At 35.2% G+C, this 18,104-nt stretch overlaps 1 protein-coding gene across 2 annotated transcripts in view; it reads right to left on the reverse strand.

Annotated features, from left to right (window-relative positions):
- LOC145672947 (inactive pancreatic lipase-related protein 1-like) overlaps nt 1-16,614 on the reverse strand; it is a 144,079-nt gene extending 127,465 nt beyond the window's left edge. Inside the window, exon 1 of one of the 2 annotated variants that reach the window (XM_081742195.1) lies at nt 16,178-16,613. In XM_081742195.1, coding sequence (XP_081598321.1) covers nt 16,178-16,220 — 43 coding nt within the window. In that variant the 5' untranslated portion in view covers nt 16,221-16,613. Of the gene's footprint in view, nt 1-16,177 lie in introns of both variants that reach the window. The other variant, XM_081742197.1, reaches the window with a different exon arrangement.
- Between the last annotated feature and the right edge of the window lie 1,490 nt (nt 16,615-18,104).

Genomic DNA, 18,104 nt, shown 5'->3' on the forward strand with positions numbered 1-18,104 from the left:
AGAGCATGAGATAGGTGGGAGGTGCTTTCAATACCCATCTCACCCTCTCACCACAGGAATGTACGACATATGCAAATGATATGTAATTGTTGTAAATAATTAATAAAATTTAGATTAGCCAAATATAAAAAAATATAAAAAATAATTTAGTGTCGGTAGAGCCAAATTACAAATAAAGTTAGAATTTACATTCCTGTAAACATGAGTTCTATATTAACGTCCCATTGCCCCGTTAGGGACAGTAATGCTGCTTGAAGATCTGACTTAGGTAAGATATTGTTTTAATATTTAGAAAATGTGAATTTATCATCAATTTGCATTAATTAACTCTGGCAGACACAACATATCCTGAAATGCCTGAAAAGTAAAAAAAAAAATACAAGTTATTTTGTACTCACCTTGCGGCTAATATTCAATTAAAAATTCCACACACTTTATAGAAAATGCACACATATTTATTTTTAATTTCCCTACTGAACACACAACACCACCACACGCAATATATAGATATATACACACACTAGATATTCAATATATATATATATATATATATATATATATATATATATATATATATATATATATTTTTAAACAATCACTTTGATAACTGCCTTAAATGATTTTTTTTATAAAAAAAATAGAGATCTCTCTCAATTCAACTGTTCACTGTCACTAAACCGTTTAAACAAGATATTTCGATGCACAGTCACTGTAATTACACTTCACTTCAGATGATTCTCCGGGAGAGGTCCAATTCCTTCTTCTTTGGGAGTCACTGTCTTTAGATCTTGTCTTCTCTTGAGAATAAAGTTTCAGTTACAGAGAAACTGCTGATAAAACACACTGGCATCTTTAACTCAGTCTTGTTTTTAAATAAATAACATTGCACTGATGTCAAATTTAAGTTCTGCAATGCAAACATAGTGTTTTACTTTTGGTATGCTAAACTGATATTCGTTAACTTGTCAGACATTTTCAGCTGTAACTTTACGTCAAAGATTATTCACTTTAGCATAAAATAAAATGTAGTTCTTCAGAATAATTATCTTTATATAACAGATATCCAAATAACAATTAGCTCTATTATTACTGCTGAAGTTATGTATGTATGAAGATATGAGTTCAACTCTCAGTTTCTCACAAAAAAATAAATGTCTGACTTTGGCGACAGTCGATTTTAAACTAACTCAATGTTTTACTCTCTTTTGCTTTTGTTACGCACACAAACGCGAGCTTTTACCAAAACTCGCCTCCTCCGCGGGGCTGCAAAAGTTTTTTTCTTCATTGTCAGAGGATAGAGGGACTTTCTTTCACAAAGGGTTGCTTGCGAGAGGCCTAATAGGTGTATCCCTCTAGCGGTTACTGTTTCTTTTTCGAATGTAAACAACCTCTCTCAGTGACCGATATCCTTCTCTGTTTACATTTATATTTAATGATATTACTGATTAACGAATTACAATTGACATGTAACAAAAGTTGAAAACCAATATTTGAATATCCTATTTTACATTTATAAACTTGGGTGGAGTTGTCATTGTTAAAAAGCAAAAAAAAATACCAAATAACTTGTTTGTGGTAGACAATTGTCTTCTGCTACCTTCCATCACACTCCAAGGCATGCCGGGAGTGCCAGAATCAACATACTGAGTTAAAAATTAAGCAAAGAATAGGAAACTGCCAAAATAGCTATTCTATAAAGAAAATACGGTAAGGATCGCGATTCTATATGTTAATATAACGATATCGGATCTGTCCAAGAATTGTTAGAGGTTGGAATTTATATTCAAAAATATATTTCATATATCAGTACCTTCTGGTAACCCTGGAACAATATGAAAATTGAATTGATGAAGGTTCGCTGACTAGGCACCCAGAACTGTTGAACCACCCCCACCGGAGAGATAGCGGTTCCATTAAAAGTGTGAAAATCGCGGTCAGCGAAACAATTTCTCACGTATTGTATTCGAAAATTCGTATCTAGGTGTGTACAGTTTAACAAAAGATTGCTCAGTGACTTTCTGTCGCCAATTTTGTTTTGTCCATCCTTAGAGTTTCTTTCCTTTTCTTACAATATATTTCTATAATAGTTATAACACATTGAAAGAATCTTGTTTATAGTATTTTCTAGTTACTATAGGTTGGAAATCTTTGGTGCTGTAGAGGTCACTAACCTCTATCTCCCTGAAGTTTCAAAATTCATACAGAACTTTCCAACAAATATATAAAAGAAAAATCAGTTTTCTGTTATGCCACTAAACTTAATGAAATTTAAAATAAAATAAAATAATATCAGAATGATTGCTTGAAATCTAATGTATAAAGAATAACTAAACTAATTAAATATATATATTAATTCTGAATATAAAATTTAGATTGCATATGCAAATTTTATGAATAATAAAAATAAAATAAATAAAATATCTTTGTTAAGCTTGCTCATAACAAATCCCCCTTTGGGAAGGTTGGGATATACTTGTGAAAAGATATCACAACGTTCTCACTTATGCTAATTAAACATGAATAGAGTTACCTAGAGTGAATACTATATATGACACTTTGATTAGAATTAATAAAATACAACTATCCTAGCAAATTTATGCGTATTTGTCTACCTATCTATCTATAGACTTGTATGAAAAACTATATTACTAACAATACTATATATATAGGAATATGCTTTAAGCTAATGTGATTATATGTGTGAATATAATAATATAAATACTAATTAATTAAGATCTATGTATCCCATGATACGTTGGAGTTCCCATCTTGAGAATTTACGTTTCTGCATTCTCCTTTCCAGGTGTATTTTCTCGCATGTTATATTTTTTTAATAGAAAAGCATTTCTCTTAATTATCTCCTTGCCTGTGTTGAGGTCTGCAAGTGTATAGACATTGGTGTCTGTCTTGTGGACTACTTTCCAGGGGCCACTATATAAAACCATTAACCTTTTGGACACCCCTGCCAAAGCATCTGATTTTGGAAAGAGACGAACGAGTACAAGGTCTCCAATATTATACTCTACAAGCCGATGATGCTTGTCGAAGTATGCTTTTCTTGCTTCCGCCTTTTTCTTCAAGTTTTTCTGCGCAATCTCCACGTAATACTTGGTTTCAGCAGATCTGTCCACTTCTGGTACCTCAAACAGACGAGCTATATCACTTGTTTGTGAGATGTTTAGATGTAGCTCATAGGGAGAAAATCCCGTACTTAAATGTTTTGCTGTATTTAAGCACCTTTCCACTTTAGTAAGTAATCGTGGCCACTCTTTTTGGTTATGAGAGCAATATTTACGTAACATACGGACTGTAGACTTTACAGCTGTTTCCGCAATTTCTCCCTGAGGAAAGTAAACACTACTCATAACATGCTTAATTCCTAATTCTTTCATTGCATTTTTCCACTGTGTGGACTGGAACTGGGTCCCTCTATCCGTGATTAGCATTTCTGCATTTGGGCATAGTTTGAGAAAATCTCTCAATTTTTGTAATGCAATGGATGTAGTTGCTCTCTTACAAGCATAAAGACCTACTAATTTTGAAAACACATCTAAAAATACTAATATGTATTGATAACCACCATATCCCTTAGTGATTGGACCGCAGAAGTCAGCACCCAGAAAGACGCCTGGCTTCTGTGCTATAACTGAATGCATAGGACCTCTATAATAACAAGTAGGAGGGTTTGCCTTCTGGCATATGGAGCATGAGCCACAATATTTCCTGATTACAGTGCGCATCTTTGGCCAAAAGAAACTCTCTGTCAACTGAGGCACAAGTTTACTAGCTGAAAGATGTCCACTTTGTTCGTGATAATAATTTAATAAAGGTTTGACTAAGACTTCCGGGATACATATGCGTATGCCCATGTTATCTCTCTTACATAGCCTACCATTCAATATTTCATACCGGTGGCTTTTCCCACAAACTTTACCATTCTTTTCTCCATTTTCTACTTGTCTTTTAATGGAACCTAGAAATGAATCTGAAGTTTGTAGTTCAGGTAACATGCTAATTAAACTTCTCATTTCACATGGAATCTCTTCTAAGATACCCATTAATGATTCTTTCAAAACTGGTTTGGCTTCAATGTCAAATTCAACATTACTATGTGGTGGATATCTTGAATGATAATCAGCCATATTATCTTGGGACCTTACATGCTGAAAACTGAAGTCTAAATTCGCTAATGAGAGTGCCCATCTTAAAATTCTCTGATTGGTGAGTCTACATAGTAAAATAAACCTTAAGGCCTCGTGGTCTGAACGTATTATGAATTTATTTCCTATCAAATAGTGTTTAAATTTTGCTACCCCATCAACCAATGCCAAAAGTTCCTTTTCAGTCGTCGTGTAATGTTTCTGAGGGCCAGAAAATATTCTCGAGGACATTCCTATCACTCTTTTCTCTCCATCATCGTCTATTTGATACAACAAATTGGAACTCGCTCGATCAGACGCATCTACTTCTAAAATAAATTCTTTGTTAGGTAGTGGCTTTTTAAGCACTACTTTCTCTTGAAATACTTCTTTAATTTTATTTAGAGCTTCCTGATGCTGTGAACTCCATTTAAACTTAACATTTTTCTTTAGCAACTCATACAGATACAAGACATCCGAATATTTCGCACTGAAACATCTGTAAAATCCTAAATAACCTAACAGCTTACGTAACTCTTTTACATTCTTAGGTGGTCTAAAATCAATTACTTTTTTAATTTTATTCTCGTCCTTGCCAATTCCTTCTTGAGACAATTCAAAACCGAGTATCTTAATTTTTGGTTGCGCGAACTCACATTTTTTTAGCCGGAGTGTAACTCCTCCTTCCTTCAATAAGGTCAACACCTGGTCCAAATGAGACAGGTGCTCTTCGAAGCTAGTAGATGCTATAATCGTATCATCAACATAAGTATTACAGAATGATTTGACATCATTTCCAAGAATTTGATCAAGTGCTCTGATGCACGATGACAGACTGGTTTTTGTTCCAAATGGTAGTTTCATGAAACAGTATGATATACCTTCATATACGAAACCTAAAAATTGTTGGTCTTTTTCCCTGACTTTCACGTTTACAAAGAATTCAACTATATCGAGTTTACTGAAACAATTCTTATTACTAAGTGATTGTAAGATGTCAAGAGGGACCAATGGTTTGTCGGTCTGTCCTTTTATAACTTGCGAAAGCCTCCTCCCATCCACACAGACGAATCTGTCCATTTGGTTTCTCTACAACAACAAATGGATGACTATAGCTACTAGGTGTTTTTTTTATTATCTTCCACGCGAGCCATCTGTGAATTTCATTCCGAATTTGATTCTGAAATTTCATGGGAAAATTGTACATTTTTGACCTAATGGGTGTGGGATCAATTATTTCAATACAATGTTCATACCCTTTGATTGTTCCAGGTCTCTTGTCAAATATATCACGATGTTTAATTAACAAAGAAGCTAACATGGCCTTTTGATCATTATTAAGTTCTACATAAGCGTTTACATGTTCGTGGATTTCTTCTACAGTGGTTTTCGTATCCACCTGTAACCATTCTGAGGGTGACAATACTCTTTCTTGCAGTTCTTTGATTGTTGGAAACTTTCTAAGCTTCAATTGTGGCTTGGGGTCAGTCTCATTTAGCTGCTTCCTTGAATTGCCATAAACCATTTGCTGCAATTCATCATGTCTCTCTAATTCACAAAAATTCTCTACCGTAATTGCATTATCAGCATCACAGTTAATTGTCTCCTCTATATACCTCAATACTAAATCTTGGTTATCTACTTCCACGTCTCGAAAATTTATTTCTACAGTGTGTGGCTTATTTAATACTAATAATCCTCTAGAATAATCTAACACAGCATGTGCTTCTACAAAGAACTGAGATCCAAGGATTAAATCACGATTAAGGTTTTTCACTATGATCCCTACTGTGTGAAATAGTTTCCCATTAATGTACAATGCTAATAGAGTTTGCCCCAATATAACAGCTACCTTTCTACCAAACGCAGAAGTAACTTTCATATTGTTACTTTTCAAAAAAGGTGGTGCGGGATTACTGTCCTTAACTGTATTCCAAAGAGTTTCACTCAATGCTGAGATTGATGATCCACTGTCCAGCAATGCATTGATTGACTGCTCATAAATCATTACATTAATTTCCGGTAAATGTATAATATTGTTTCGAGTCACAGGCTCGTCTCGAATATCAAGCAAATCATCAAATATTCCGTTTGCTTGTTCAAATACGGGTTTACTAATTAACACACTTTTACCATCTTTTAATACTAACTTAACTGAGTTATTTTCTGTATCACTACTTTGATCAAAATATTTCTTTTCTATTATCTTTGCACAAGTGACACAATTTTCTTTTTCTTCTAATGACCTACATTCTAAAATCTTCAATGAAGTTTCTTTTTCATTGTGTATCATACTACCATTATTACTGTTTTGACTGTCATCGAGCACGCACTGGGGTTGGACCACTAGTTGGATACTGGGTTCGTTATTTCGGATGTCAAGTATCAACTCTTCCTCAGTGCATGCTGGAAATTCTCATTGTTCATTGAGATTGTTTTCCCTTGCACTGGTTGTATTTCCTTGTGCTGTGTAAGTGTTGGAAGTTTGTCTGCTGTCATATGTTTCTAATACTTGAATTTGTTCTGTGTCATCATATGTGTTCCTGTTATTATTATTACTACTACGGCTGTAAAAATTCCTTGTATTTACACCCCGTATACCTCTCTGTGGTCTCGTGTTTTGATGAGATGCGTTTTGAGAATTGTGTCTGTTATTTCTGGATAATTGATTTTCAGTATTTCGGCCACGCCCTCTTGAGGTCTCTTGATTTGCATTGGAATTTCTTTCAGTCCTTTCTACGTGACCTCTTGCATTTCTAGAGTAAGGACCACGGTTTTGTCTGTGAACACGATTGTTCCTTTGTGGCTGTGTGGTCTCGTGTTGTTCACGTGTGACCTCTAGCATATTAATGCTCCTCCTCTGAGGGACATTAATCCTATCCTGGTATGAATACTGAACTTCCGTCACAAGCGTGAGTAATTCTGAAATAGTTTCTGGTTTTGCGGCTATTATAATTCTGAAAAGAGAAGGCGAAAGTTGGCGCGGAAGAACCTTTAACAGGATTTTCTCTTCAAGGGGAGGGTCTAAGACCGCATTTAAGTGTAGCAAGTGGAGCAAGTACTCCGATGCGCTTTTGTGTACTTTTGGATTGAATTGACTTGTCAATATGTTTACTCTTAAAGCAGCTAATCTCTCTTGGTTCAAATATGTGGCTTTAAATGCTGTTATAAAGTCTGAATATGTAACAATCTTGCTTCTCATGACTTTAAACCATTGCAAGGCACTACCTTTTAATGTGCGAGAGATGAAGGACAGACATGCTTCAGTGTTGACACCAGTTAGTTCAAAATAATTATCTAGGTCAACAAGGAAGCTATAAGTCTGGGCCTCATCTTCTAATCCTTGAAAACATGGTAACTTTAAATCTCTATGTAAAAAGGAATTCATAGCCGTTGCCAAGGCAACCTGACTATCCATCTGAGTTAGTGACTGTGCAGGTGGTGAGCTTATTGGTTGGAACGTATTATCACCTACTGCCCTTGAACATGATGGCAATTCCTGTTCTAATTGAAAGGTTACACTGTCTGACCTATTACCATTGCCTGTATTTTCATTATTGACATGCATTCCCCTACATTCTTCGCGTTGTGTCCTATCTTGTAACCTGCTTATTGAATTACATAATTCTTGCACTTTCTTGTTGGTAACATTATCTAATGCAATAAGTTTTCCTTCTAAATTTTGCACTTTTTCTATTACATCTTGCTTGAACACTGTATTGGCCTCACTAATTTTTTTCTCTATGTCTTCTTGCAAACTGACCTGTCCTGCGATTACATTTTCTAACTTATCTTCAAATTCTGATCTAGTGTGAACTATTTCATTTTGAATAGTGTCATTTTTCTCTTCTAATGTGACTAGTTTTGAACCTATTTCTGTCCTAACACTTACAATTGAATTTTCAGTGGCCTCAATCCTATCGTTTACCTTTCCTAATGCACCATCTACTTGATTTACTGTTTTCTCAAGATCATTATGTAACTGTTGCTTTGTATTTTCGAGAGCTTTAGATAGTCTTCTAAATCCTTGTGAGCATTTTCAAAATCCCTACGCGCATTTCTAATTTCTGTATTTGTATTCTCTAATTTTTCTTCAACCTGCAAAAGTTTACTTTCTATTTCTTTTTGGCAAGCGTTCGTTTGATCTATTTAATAACTTATGATTTGTACTATCAATTTTCTGTTCTATTTCCTTCTGTGAAGCAACTATCATTAATTTTATAAATTCCATTAGATTTCTCATTTCCTCACTATTTACTCCTAATGGTGGTACTACAGGATTACTTGGCCTAGCTTTCTCTTTATCTCCTGTCTCTTATTGACTACGTTCTACTTTATCACCTTGTGATTGCCTAACTTCTAATATTTCTCTCCTATCACCTGTTGCTACTTCACTTATTTCTTGGACATTTATCATGTCTTCCTCTGAAGGACTCAACCTTTGTGCATAATCTAAGAATACCAGATTTTCATCCATTTTTCTCTTTTGTGACCGAGTCAATACCATTAACTTTCTCTAAAATTCTCAAAATTATCTCTAAAATTCGATTTTTGAAATCCTAAAAAAAATTACCTCCCCCTTTATTATTTACATCTAAAACATAGCTTTTGTATTAGTGAGCTTCATACTTAATTATGTAACAATTCTTGGACCAGAGGTGGGAAAATATATTCGCGAATAGTTAATTTTGACTGGTGATGATAAATTCTCATTTGCAATAAATGACAGATGCAGCATTTAGTCTAGCAACACGCTGGAGTGATTTTATGTAACACAATGACCAGCGTGATCAAGTCCCACGCTGGGCGCCAAATTCTTGTGAAGAGCATGAGATAGGTGGGAGGTGCTTTCAATAACCATCTCACCCTCTCACCACAGGAATGTACGACATATGCAAATGATATGTAATTGTTATAAATAATTAATAAAATTTAGATTAGCCAAATATAAAAAAATAAAAAAAATAATTTAGTGTCGGTAGAGCCAAATTACAAATAAAGTTAGAATTTACATTCCTGTAAACATGAGTTCTATATTAACGTCCCATTGCCCCGTTAGGGACAGTAATGCTGCTTGAAGATCTGACTTAGGTAAGATATTGTTTTAATATTTAGAAAATGTGAATTTATCATCAATTTGCATTAATTAACTCTGGCAGACACAACATATCCTGAAATGCCTGAAAAGTAAAAAAAAATACAAGTTATTTTGTACTCACCTTGCGGCTAATATTCAATTAAAAATTCCACACACTTTATAGAAAATGCACACATATTTATTTTTAATTTCCCTACTGAACACACAACACCACCACACGCAATATATAGATATATACACACTAAATATTCAATATATATATATATATATATATATATATATATATATATTTATATATATATATAGATATAGATATATATATTTTTAAACAATCACTTTGATAACTGCCTTAAATGATTTTTTTTATAAAAAAATAGAGATCTCTCTCAATTCAACTGTTCACTGTCACTAAACCGTTTAAACAAGATATTTCGATGCACTGTCACTGTAATTACACTTCACTTCAGATGATTCTCCGGGAGAGGTCCAATTCCTTCTTCTTTGGGAGTCACTGTCTTTAGATCTTGTCTTCTCTTGAGAATAAAGTTTCAGTTACAGAGAAACTGCTGATAAAACACACTGGCATCTTTAACTCAGTCTTGTTTTTAAATAAATAACATTGCACTGATGTCAAATTTAAGTTCTGCAATGCAAACATAGTGTTTTACTTTTGGTATGCTAAACTGATATTCGTTAACTTGTCAGACATTTTCAGCTGTAACTTTACGTCAAAGATTATTCACTTTAGCATAAAATAAAATGTAGTTCTTCAGAATAATTATCTTTATATAACAGATATCCAAATAACAATTAGCTCTATCATTACTGCTGAAGTTATGTATGTATGAAGATATGAGTTCAACTCTCAGTTTCTCACAAAAAAATAAATGTCTGACTTTGGCGACAGTCGATTTTAAACTAACTCAATGTTTTACTCTCTTTTGCTTTTGTTACGCACACAAACGCGAGCTTTTACCAAAACTCGCCTCCTCCGCGGGGCTGCAAAAGTTTTTTTCTTCATTGTCAGAGGATAGAGGGACTTTCTTTCACAAAGGGTTGCTTGCGAGAGGCCTAACAGGTGTATCCCTCTAGCGGTTACTGTTTCTTTTTCGAATGTAAACAACCTCTCTCAGTGACCGATATCCTTCTCTGTTTACATTTATATTTAATGATATTACTGATTAACGAATTACAATTGACATGTAACAAAAGTTGAAAACCAATATTTGAATATCCTATTTTACATTTATAAACTTGGGTGGAGTTGTAACTTGTTTGTGGTAGACAATTGTCTTCTGCTACCTTCCATCACACTCCAAGGCATGCCGGGAGTGCCAGAATCAACATACTGAGTTAAAAATTAAGCAAAGAATAGGAAACTGCCAAAATAGCTATTCTATAAAGAAAATACGGTAAGGATCGCGATTCTATATGTTAATATAACGATATCGGATCTGTCCAAGAATTGTTAGAGGTTGGAATTTATATTCAAAAATATATTTCATATATCAGTACCTTCTGGTAACCCTGGAACAATATGAAAATTGAATTGATGAAGGTTCGCTGACTAGGCACCCAGAACTGTTGAACCACCCCCACCGGAGAGGTAGCGGTTCCATTAAAAGTGTGAAAATCGCGGTCAGTGAAACAATTTCTCACGTATTGTATTCGAAAATTCGTATCTAGGTGTGTACAGTTTAAGAAAAGATTGCTCAGCGACTTTCTGTCGCCAATTTTGTTTTGTCCATCCTTAGAGTTTCTTTCCTTTTCTTACAATATATTTCTATAATAGTTATAACACATTGAAAGAATCTTGTTTATAGTATTTTCTAGTTACTATAGGTTGGAAATCTTTGGTGCTGTAGAGGTCACTAACCTCTATCTCCCTGAAGTTTCAAAATTCATACAGAACTTTCCAACAAATATATAAAAGAAAAATCAGTTTTCTGTTATGCCACTAAACTTAATGAAATTTAAAATAAAATAAAATAATATCAGAATGATTGCTTGAAATCTAATGTATAAAGAATAACCAAACTAATTATATATATATATATATATATATATTAATTCTGAATATAAAATTTAGATTGCATATGCAAATTTTATGAATAATAAAAATAAAATAAATAAAATATCTTTGTTAAGCTTGCTCATAACAAACGCTAACAAACATACATCACGAAGGTGTGACAGTTACCCTTCACCATCAGCTCATATGCGTTTATTACATATGCTCATTCAGCTCATATAGGAGGCAATGGTTCCCAACAAAGAACCCGGTACTCCCACATTTGAAACTGTCAGTTACAAGAGAAGAAGAAGAAAGTTTTTAAAGAGCGCCTATGCTTGTGCACGAAATACGTATTGCTCTGAAATTAAACGTTGACATACGCGAGACGGCTGGGAGTTCGGTTGTAGTTTATAATACGTATAATGCAATTACTAATTACTACATTATGTACTATATAGATCCCTAAAATTAACTAACAATTAGTATGTTCAGTCGCGCACCCAGAAATTTGTGTTGGGGGTTTCAATACTACAAGCCATTGCGTCTATGTAGTATTGAACGTGTATTATTCTGCACCCAAAAAGACGATAAGACCACCTATATTTTCAGAAAAAAATATATAAGTATTTTTATAAGCGAAAGAGTACAGATGAAGCGTAAGATCAAAATTTCGTGTTTTATCAACCATTTCTCTGTTAAACAATTATAGTTTTATTGACAAAGTGTACAAATGTATGTTGTTAGGAAGTTTTGCCCATTGTAATTTTTTTAGGAACCGAGGGCACGTTGTACATTTTTTAAAGGCGAGGGGACGTGGTTTTCCCCACTTTTACCCCTGCTGGTAAGTACATTAATATAAATCATCCATATATTACTAAAAGACGTGACTGGCCAGGTGCAAATACCAAATGTTTTCCCCGTCACAGGCTCTGCATTGTTCAGTTTCCTTTAGCCTAGCCGGCATAAGCGTCGGACGTAAAACTAAAAAATGTCATCTCATTTTTCAGCATTTGTGGCGCAAATTGTTCTCTATATGTTTTATAAGGTTATTTTGATACGTTGTTATTTTGCTGCGATTGTCTATAATCGTCAACAATGGTGCAACCGGGGATAATTTGTAAGCAGTTTGTTGATTCTTTCAGTTTGTCACTGCCGAAACTACAGATGGTGATCAGAAAAATGGAAACACCTGTAGTTGGCAACACGTCAGATGTATGGGTTGGCAGTGGTGTCGTGGTACCCGCAGCGCCGGACCGCTGGTGGTGGTGTGTTAGGTCGGTCTCCATACTACGTCAGGCGCAGTGGAACAGCAGTGTCCAGTGGCTGCAACAGACGGAGGTAGTGTAAAATGGGAGACCTCTCAGATTTTCAAAGAGGGTAAATTGTTAGTGCGCGGTTATGTGGAGTGAGTGTGACGGCGGTGGCTACTGTGTTAGGTGTGTCGCATGGGACAGTGTCGAAGGTGATGACGGCCTACTCAACACACGGGAAAACCAATCGGGGAAGCGGAACAGTGGGCGGAAGAAAATAATTAGTGACAGGTCACGCCGGGTATTAAAGCGCAGAACCGTCGTGCCACTGCGGAGCAAGTGACGGAGGAACTCAATCAGCACCTCCCCCACCCTATTTCGACAATCACAGTTCGTCGCGAATTACATGACATGAGGTTATGGGGTCGTGTTGCAAGGGCCAAACCGCTCATCAGGGACCATAACGCTTTCGCACGCCGCAAATGGTGCCGCGACCATGAAACTTGGACCGTTGAGGACTGGAAACGTGTGATATGGTGGGATGAGTCATCCTTCACCCTATTCCCAACCACGGGCCGTGTTTATGTGTGGAGAACGTCCAAAGAAGCTTATGATCTGCAGTGTCTCCGCCCAACTGTGAAACATGGCGGTGGCTCGGTGATGCTGTGGGTCGCCATATCATGGTTTTCATTGGGTCCTGTGGTCACACTTAGCGGACGAATCACTGCCAACGATTATGTCGCAATTTTAGGAGACCACTTGCATCCTATGGTCCGGATGTTGTTCCCGGGCAATGATGCTATCTTCCAGGATGATAATGCACCCATTCACACAGCTGGCGTTGTTGCAGCGTGGTTTGAGGAACATCGGGAAGAAGTTCAACACCTCCGCTGGCCCGCCCAATCCCCAGATCTCAACATAATTGAACATCTGTGGTCCGTCTTGGAAACACAACTCCGGCGATGATTTCCACCTCCATCCGCTCTCACAGAACTGGCCGATGCCCTGTACGAGGAATGGTGTAAAATTCCACTTGCTACCATTCACGACCCCTATGCCTCCATCCCACGTCGCATCAAGGCTGTTCTGAAGGCGAAAGATGGCCCGACACCATATTAATCTGGTAAGTTGCAATTTCGTTCAGGTGTTTCCATTTTTCTGATCACCATCTGTATATCAGACTGCACCTATTGCTGAAAATGGGATACAAGCCATAGCTTAAAATATTATTCGAGATTTTGTACCCCTTACTGGGGTTTCAAACAAACAAAACACGCTCACTAAGTAGTAATGGAGGATAATTTAAGTGTTTATTTCAACACATTGTACATGTCTTACAGTAATTTTGGTAAAATAGCACTGGCGTGTTTAGTGTAAAAATACGAATAATACTTTAATAGGTTAAAATCATGAGGTATCCTTCAAGCAGGCATAGCCAGGATTTCGTGAAGGGGTTGGGGGTCCAATACTATGGTTATCACACCAGGAGCTCGATCAATCTAAACTATTTTACTGGCAACAAGACAATAAAATAAGGATCTGTTAATGTTTTAATAACAAACTATGAAGGCATCTCGAGTAAAAGAATATAAAATCGGATTGAAAAAAGATTTTACAATATTTACGTCCTTCCTTTGTTCATTCAAATATAACAATTTTCCTTTCATTATGACCTCAACTATTATAAAAATGTACACATCCACTATTATAAACAGTACATATCCAATAATGTCTTGTAAAATATTTTACAATATCTGCATTCCTTTCTCTGTTGAATCAAATGTTAACAAAATTTTCTTTCCACACAACTTTTTTGCTTTCATTATTCCATCAAGTACTCTCTGTTTCAAAAGATAGATTAAAGGAGCAGTAGAAAACTGATTCTGAAATAACGTGTTTGATACTGCAGTGAAGCGATGACGAAAAATTATTATCAAAAAATGTCCACACTGTTACAGAACGGCACTATGCTGTCGAAAGCTTGAAATTTCCCTGACTAGTATTAGAAATTCTGAGAATTCCGTAACTTTTCTAGAAATTTCAAATTCCCGACTTTTCCGGGATATCCCGCTCATTCGCCACCATGTATTGGAAGTAATACAAATCTCCTCATAAGAAAGAGTAACCAAAAGCTTGTTGTAGCTTTTTATTTGTAACGCTGATTCTTCCTTTTGTTTCATCCTTCCTTAGTTTTTCTCATTTCTGGTTTCGAAGGAGGGGGGGGGTCCGGATCCTCGGACACCCCCCTTAGCTGCCTGCGTCCCTGTTTCAAGTTTGTGTAAGACATGAACACACACACACACACACTAACTGAAAATCGATTTTTGGTATCTTGTTTTAAAAGCCAGAACGCTAACTATTGTGCCACGAGAAATCTTGTACAGTCACGAACTTTAATAAATGGAGGCTGAAGCCATTATTTCTTATGGCTCCAAACTTCATTTATTAATGTTTGTGACTGTACAACTGTAGTCAGTGCCTCCTTGAAAATAGCGCCTCACTGATGCTCTTTAAATCTATATATTAAAATGCTAGTTTTATATGTTTGCGGCCAAGAAAAGTTTATATGTTTGTCCCCAATCCATTCGACAATGAGATTTCGGAAATCACAAGTCCTAGAAACGTGCCGTTTTTTCTCGTTGATTTCAAATTTTGGGTTGATTGTTCAGTTCTAATTGAATATTAAAACAAATAGCCGTTATTTCTTTATTACATTTTCAAGGGTACATTGGAAGTGTTGAATTTTTTTAAAAAGTAAAGCATCATATCCTAGGCGTTATACATTCAAATAGTACATATTTGTATACAGTGGTTGTATATCTCTCAGGCGTTTGTTTCAGAGCCAAATAATAATGAAAAACGAAGGACAACCATTTCTCCAGTCTAACAATGTAAAATGAATCTTTATTGTTTGGAGTGTTTCCCAATGAACACCATATATCAGTGACATTATAAATAATTGTATGTGTAATGTATTTGCTTATTACACACTGCATACAAGAAGAAAGAAAACACTGATCATAATGAATAAGAAACTCCAACCGGAAGTAGACAAGGGGTGCGAGATATTGAAAAAATAATCGAAAAATCCCCTGTATGGTACCCCTAGCCGATTTTTATCAAAACATCCTTCACTTGTATCTGTAAAGGGACATGTACAGATGTTGTAAGGAATAACAAGGATATTCATGCTCATATATGAATTATGCGCTGTGTAGAGAGCGCAGGTTCAGCTAGTATGTATTTTTAAAATGGATTAAATTGTCTTAAACGGGGTTATTTATTAAATTTTAGATATTGGGTAGATTTTATGACGCAAGAAAAACCTGCAGTAAGAATATTTAAGTTGGGAATCGCGACGGAGCGAAGAAGATATAGATTTACAAATGCCATTTTACAGTATCATGCAAGCTGAACAGGTACTTTGACCGCTAAAGATATTAAAAATCTTCTCCAAATGTACATTTTCAACACACATCCTTCCACATAACATCGAATCCGTAACAGTACTTTTAATAAGGGCTACAATCATTTATAAAAGAAATATAGATATCTGTGACACAGAATACTATACAAGCAAAAAGTAAAAGCAAATTAAGAGTTAAAAATAGTGTGGACAGATTATTGTAATTTTGAATATAAGTACAAGAATAGCACAAGAATTAATTAAACTTACCTAGCATAAGTAGAAATGTAGATTGAATGAAATTAAGATTCATCTTGTGACCAGAAGTTGTATTATAAAATTATTGTCAATTATTTGATTATTATTATTATTAAATCACAATAAATCGTAGCACATAAGAAAAGGCACTGGGTACAAAATATGATCTATGTGTGTGTGTGTATGTACTAAATCATATGAACTGCGTCAATTGATGTTTTAGAGTTCGAGTTTGCGTGCTGTTTTCAACGTGGATCAATACATTACGAAGCTTAGAACCGACATACACACACTTGGTTCGGCAGTCTGAGCGGAGAGTGTGCAACTAATTTCAGTTCTTCGTTCTGAATTAAACACACTATCACGAATTAGTTTTTCGAATAATTAATAAAAGTCCATTGTATTTCCGCTTGTACTTTGACACTAGTTCTTTTTTTTTTTTTTTTTTTTTTAATCTTTTAATATTCATAAGCATTAAAATAAGATACGGAACTGTGTCACTTTCTTCATAATCAAATGAACATAAGGTTCAGGACAAGTTTGTTATCATTGAAAAACGAAGAAAAACCGCAAAAAAATATACGTCACAGTTTATCGGCCACAGAGCACGTGATTCCTTGATAAGCCAGTAGTAATAAGATTGATGTTAGTCTACTGAAAGGAGTTATAACAGATAAAGATTAATCACTAATAAAATATTTGTTTTTCGTTGTTGTTTTCGTATGGACGTTCAATAGCTAGACACAATTCACTGCATGTTCTGGTCTATATGTTGGGAATACATTATTTATATTTGTTTTATGATGCTTGCGAAGCATGTGTGCTGCAGTAGGATAGAGGGAGGCCTCCTCAATGTTACTATTAATAGGCATAAGAAACGAAATAAGGGTTATTTATAAATGTTCAGATAAAAAAACCTCTTCTCTCTATGTATGGGGTAGGATGAAAATCTTTTATAAATACTAATCTACAGGGTGAACAGAAAATATATAGTCTATCTGATAAAACAAAAAAAGCTATAATTTTTTCAATAATTATTTAATCACGATAAAATGACTACTGGTACCAGTGATGGCGCTAGAAGTAGGAAAATGGGGGTGAATACCTCCGTGGCTACACCTGATCCATGATTCTCTTCCCAAACACGTTATACTGTAACAGATCAAGTAGTCCCAGAGGTCCCTTTTCTTCACAGAATTATTATTATTAAACATTCTGCCTTTTGCAGGCCCCGGGACTAATGATTTGTTTTTCTTTTAATTTTAGGTTTGGTCCTGGAAATGTTTATTTCAAATTTCTCAATGTTCAGTTTCCTCTTTTAACCCAATATTTTCTTCTATTTTTCAAATCATCGATCAATTGTGTTCTTCTTCTTCCTATTCCTCGCTTTCCTTCCATCTTTCCTTCTATGGCGGTATGAAGAAGACAGTTTCTTCCCAAATATGTCCACTTCAATTGGCCTTAGTATGAAGGATGGTGGCTATCGATGGTGGCTCTTCTCTCCTATCCGTTTCAAAACGTCTTCATTTTGTAACGTATATTGGAACCACCATTTAAAATATAACGATTAATTTATATTATATATATATATATTGTACGTTACATTTCAGCCCACAGTCCGTGTATTTTTTAAAATATGTCAATACAATCCAATCACATTAAATCAGGCACGACAAATTATATTACTATTACCTTTATTCTCCAAAACTTCATTAATTATACCTTTTTTCGGTTATCATAGCAACGTTTTAAACAATTAACTATCTGCTGTTATGATAACTATAAATGCAGATTGCACCTATAAAACCAAGGATGTTATAAAATAGAGAATCTGCCCTTACAACAAAATCTTGAAGCCATACGTCACAGTTTCACCTCCCCCCTTACTCTGCCCACTCCGCCCAATAGGATCGCAATGTTTTGAGCCAACAATCATGGC

This window comes from Thermobia domestica, chromosome 16 (assembly GCF_964235325.1).
Source record: "Thermobia domestica chromosome 16, izTheDome1.hap1.1, whole genome shotgun sequence".
In the NCBI taxonomy this organism is placed as follows: Eukaryota; Metazoa; Arthropoda; class Insecta; order Zygentoma; family Lepismatidae; genus Thermobia; species Thermobia domestica.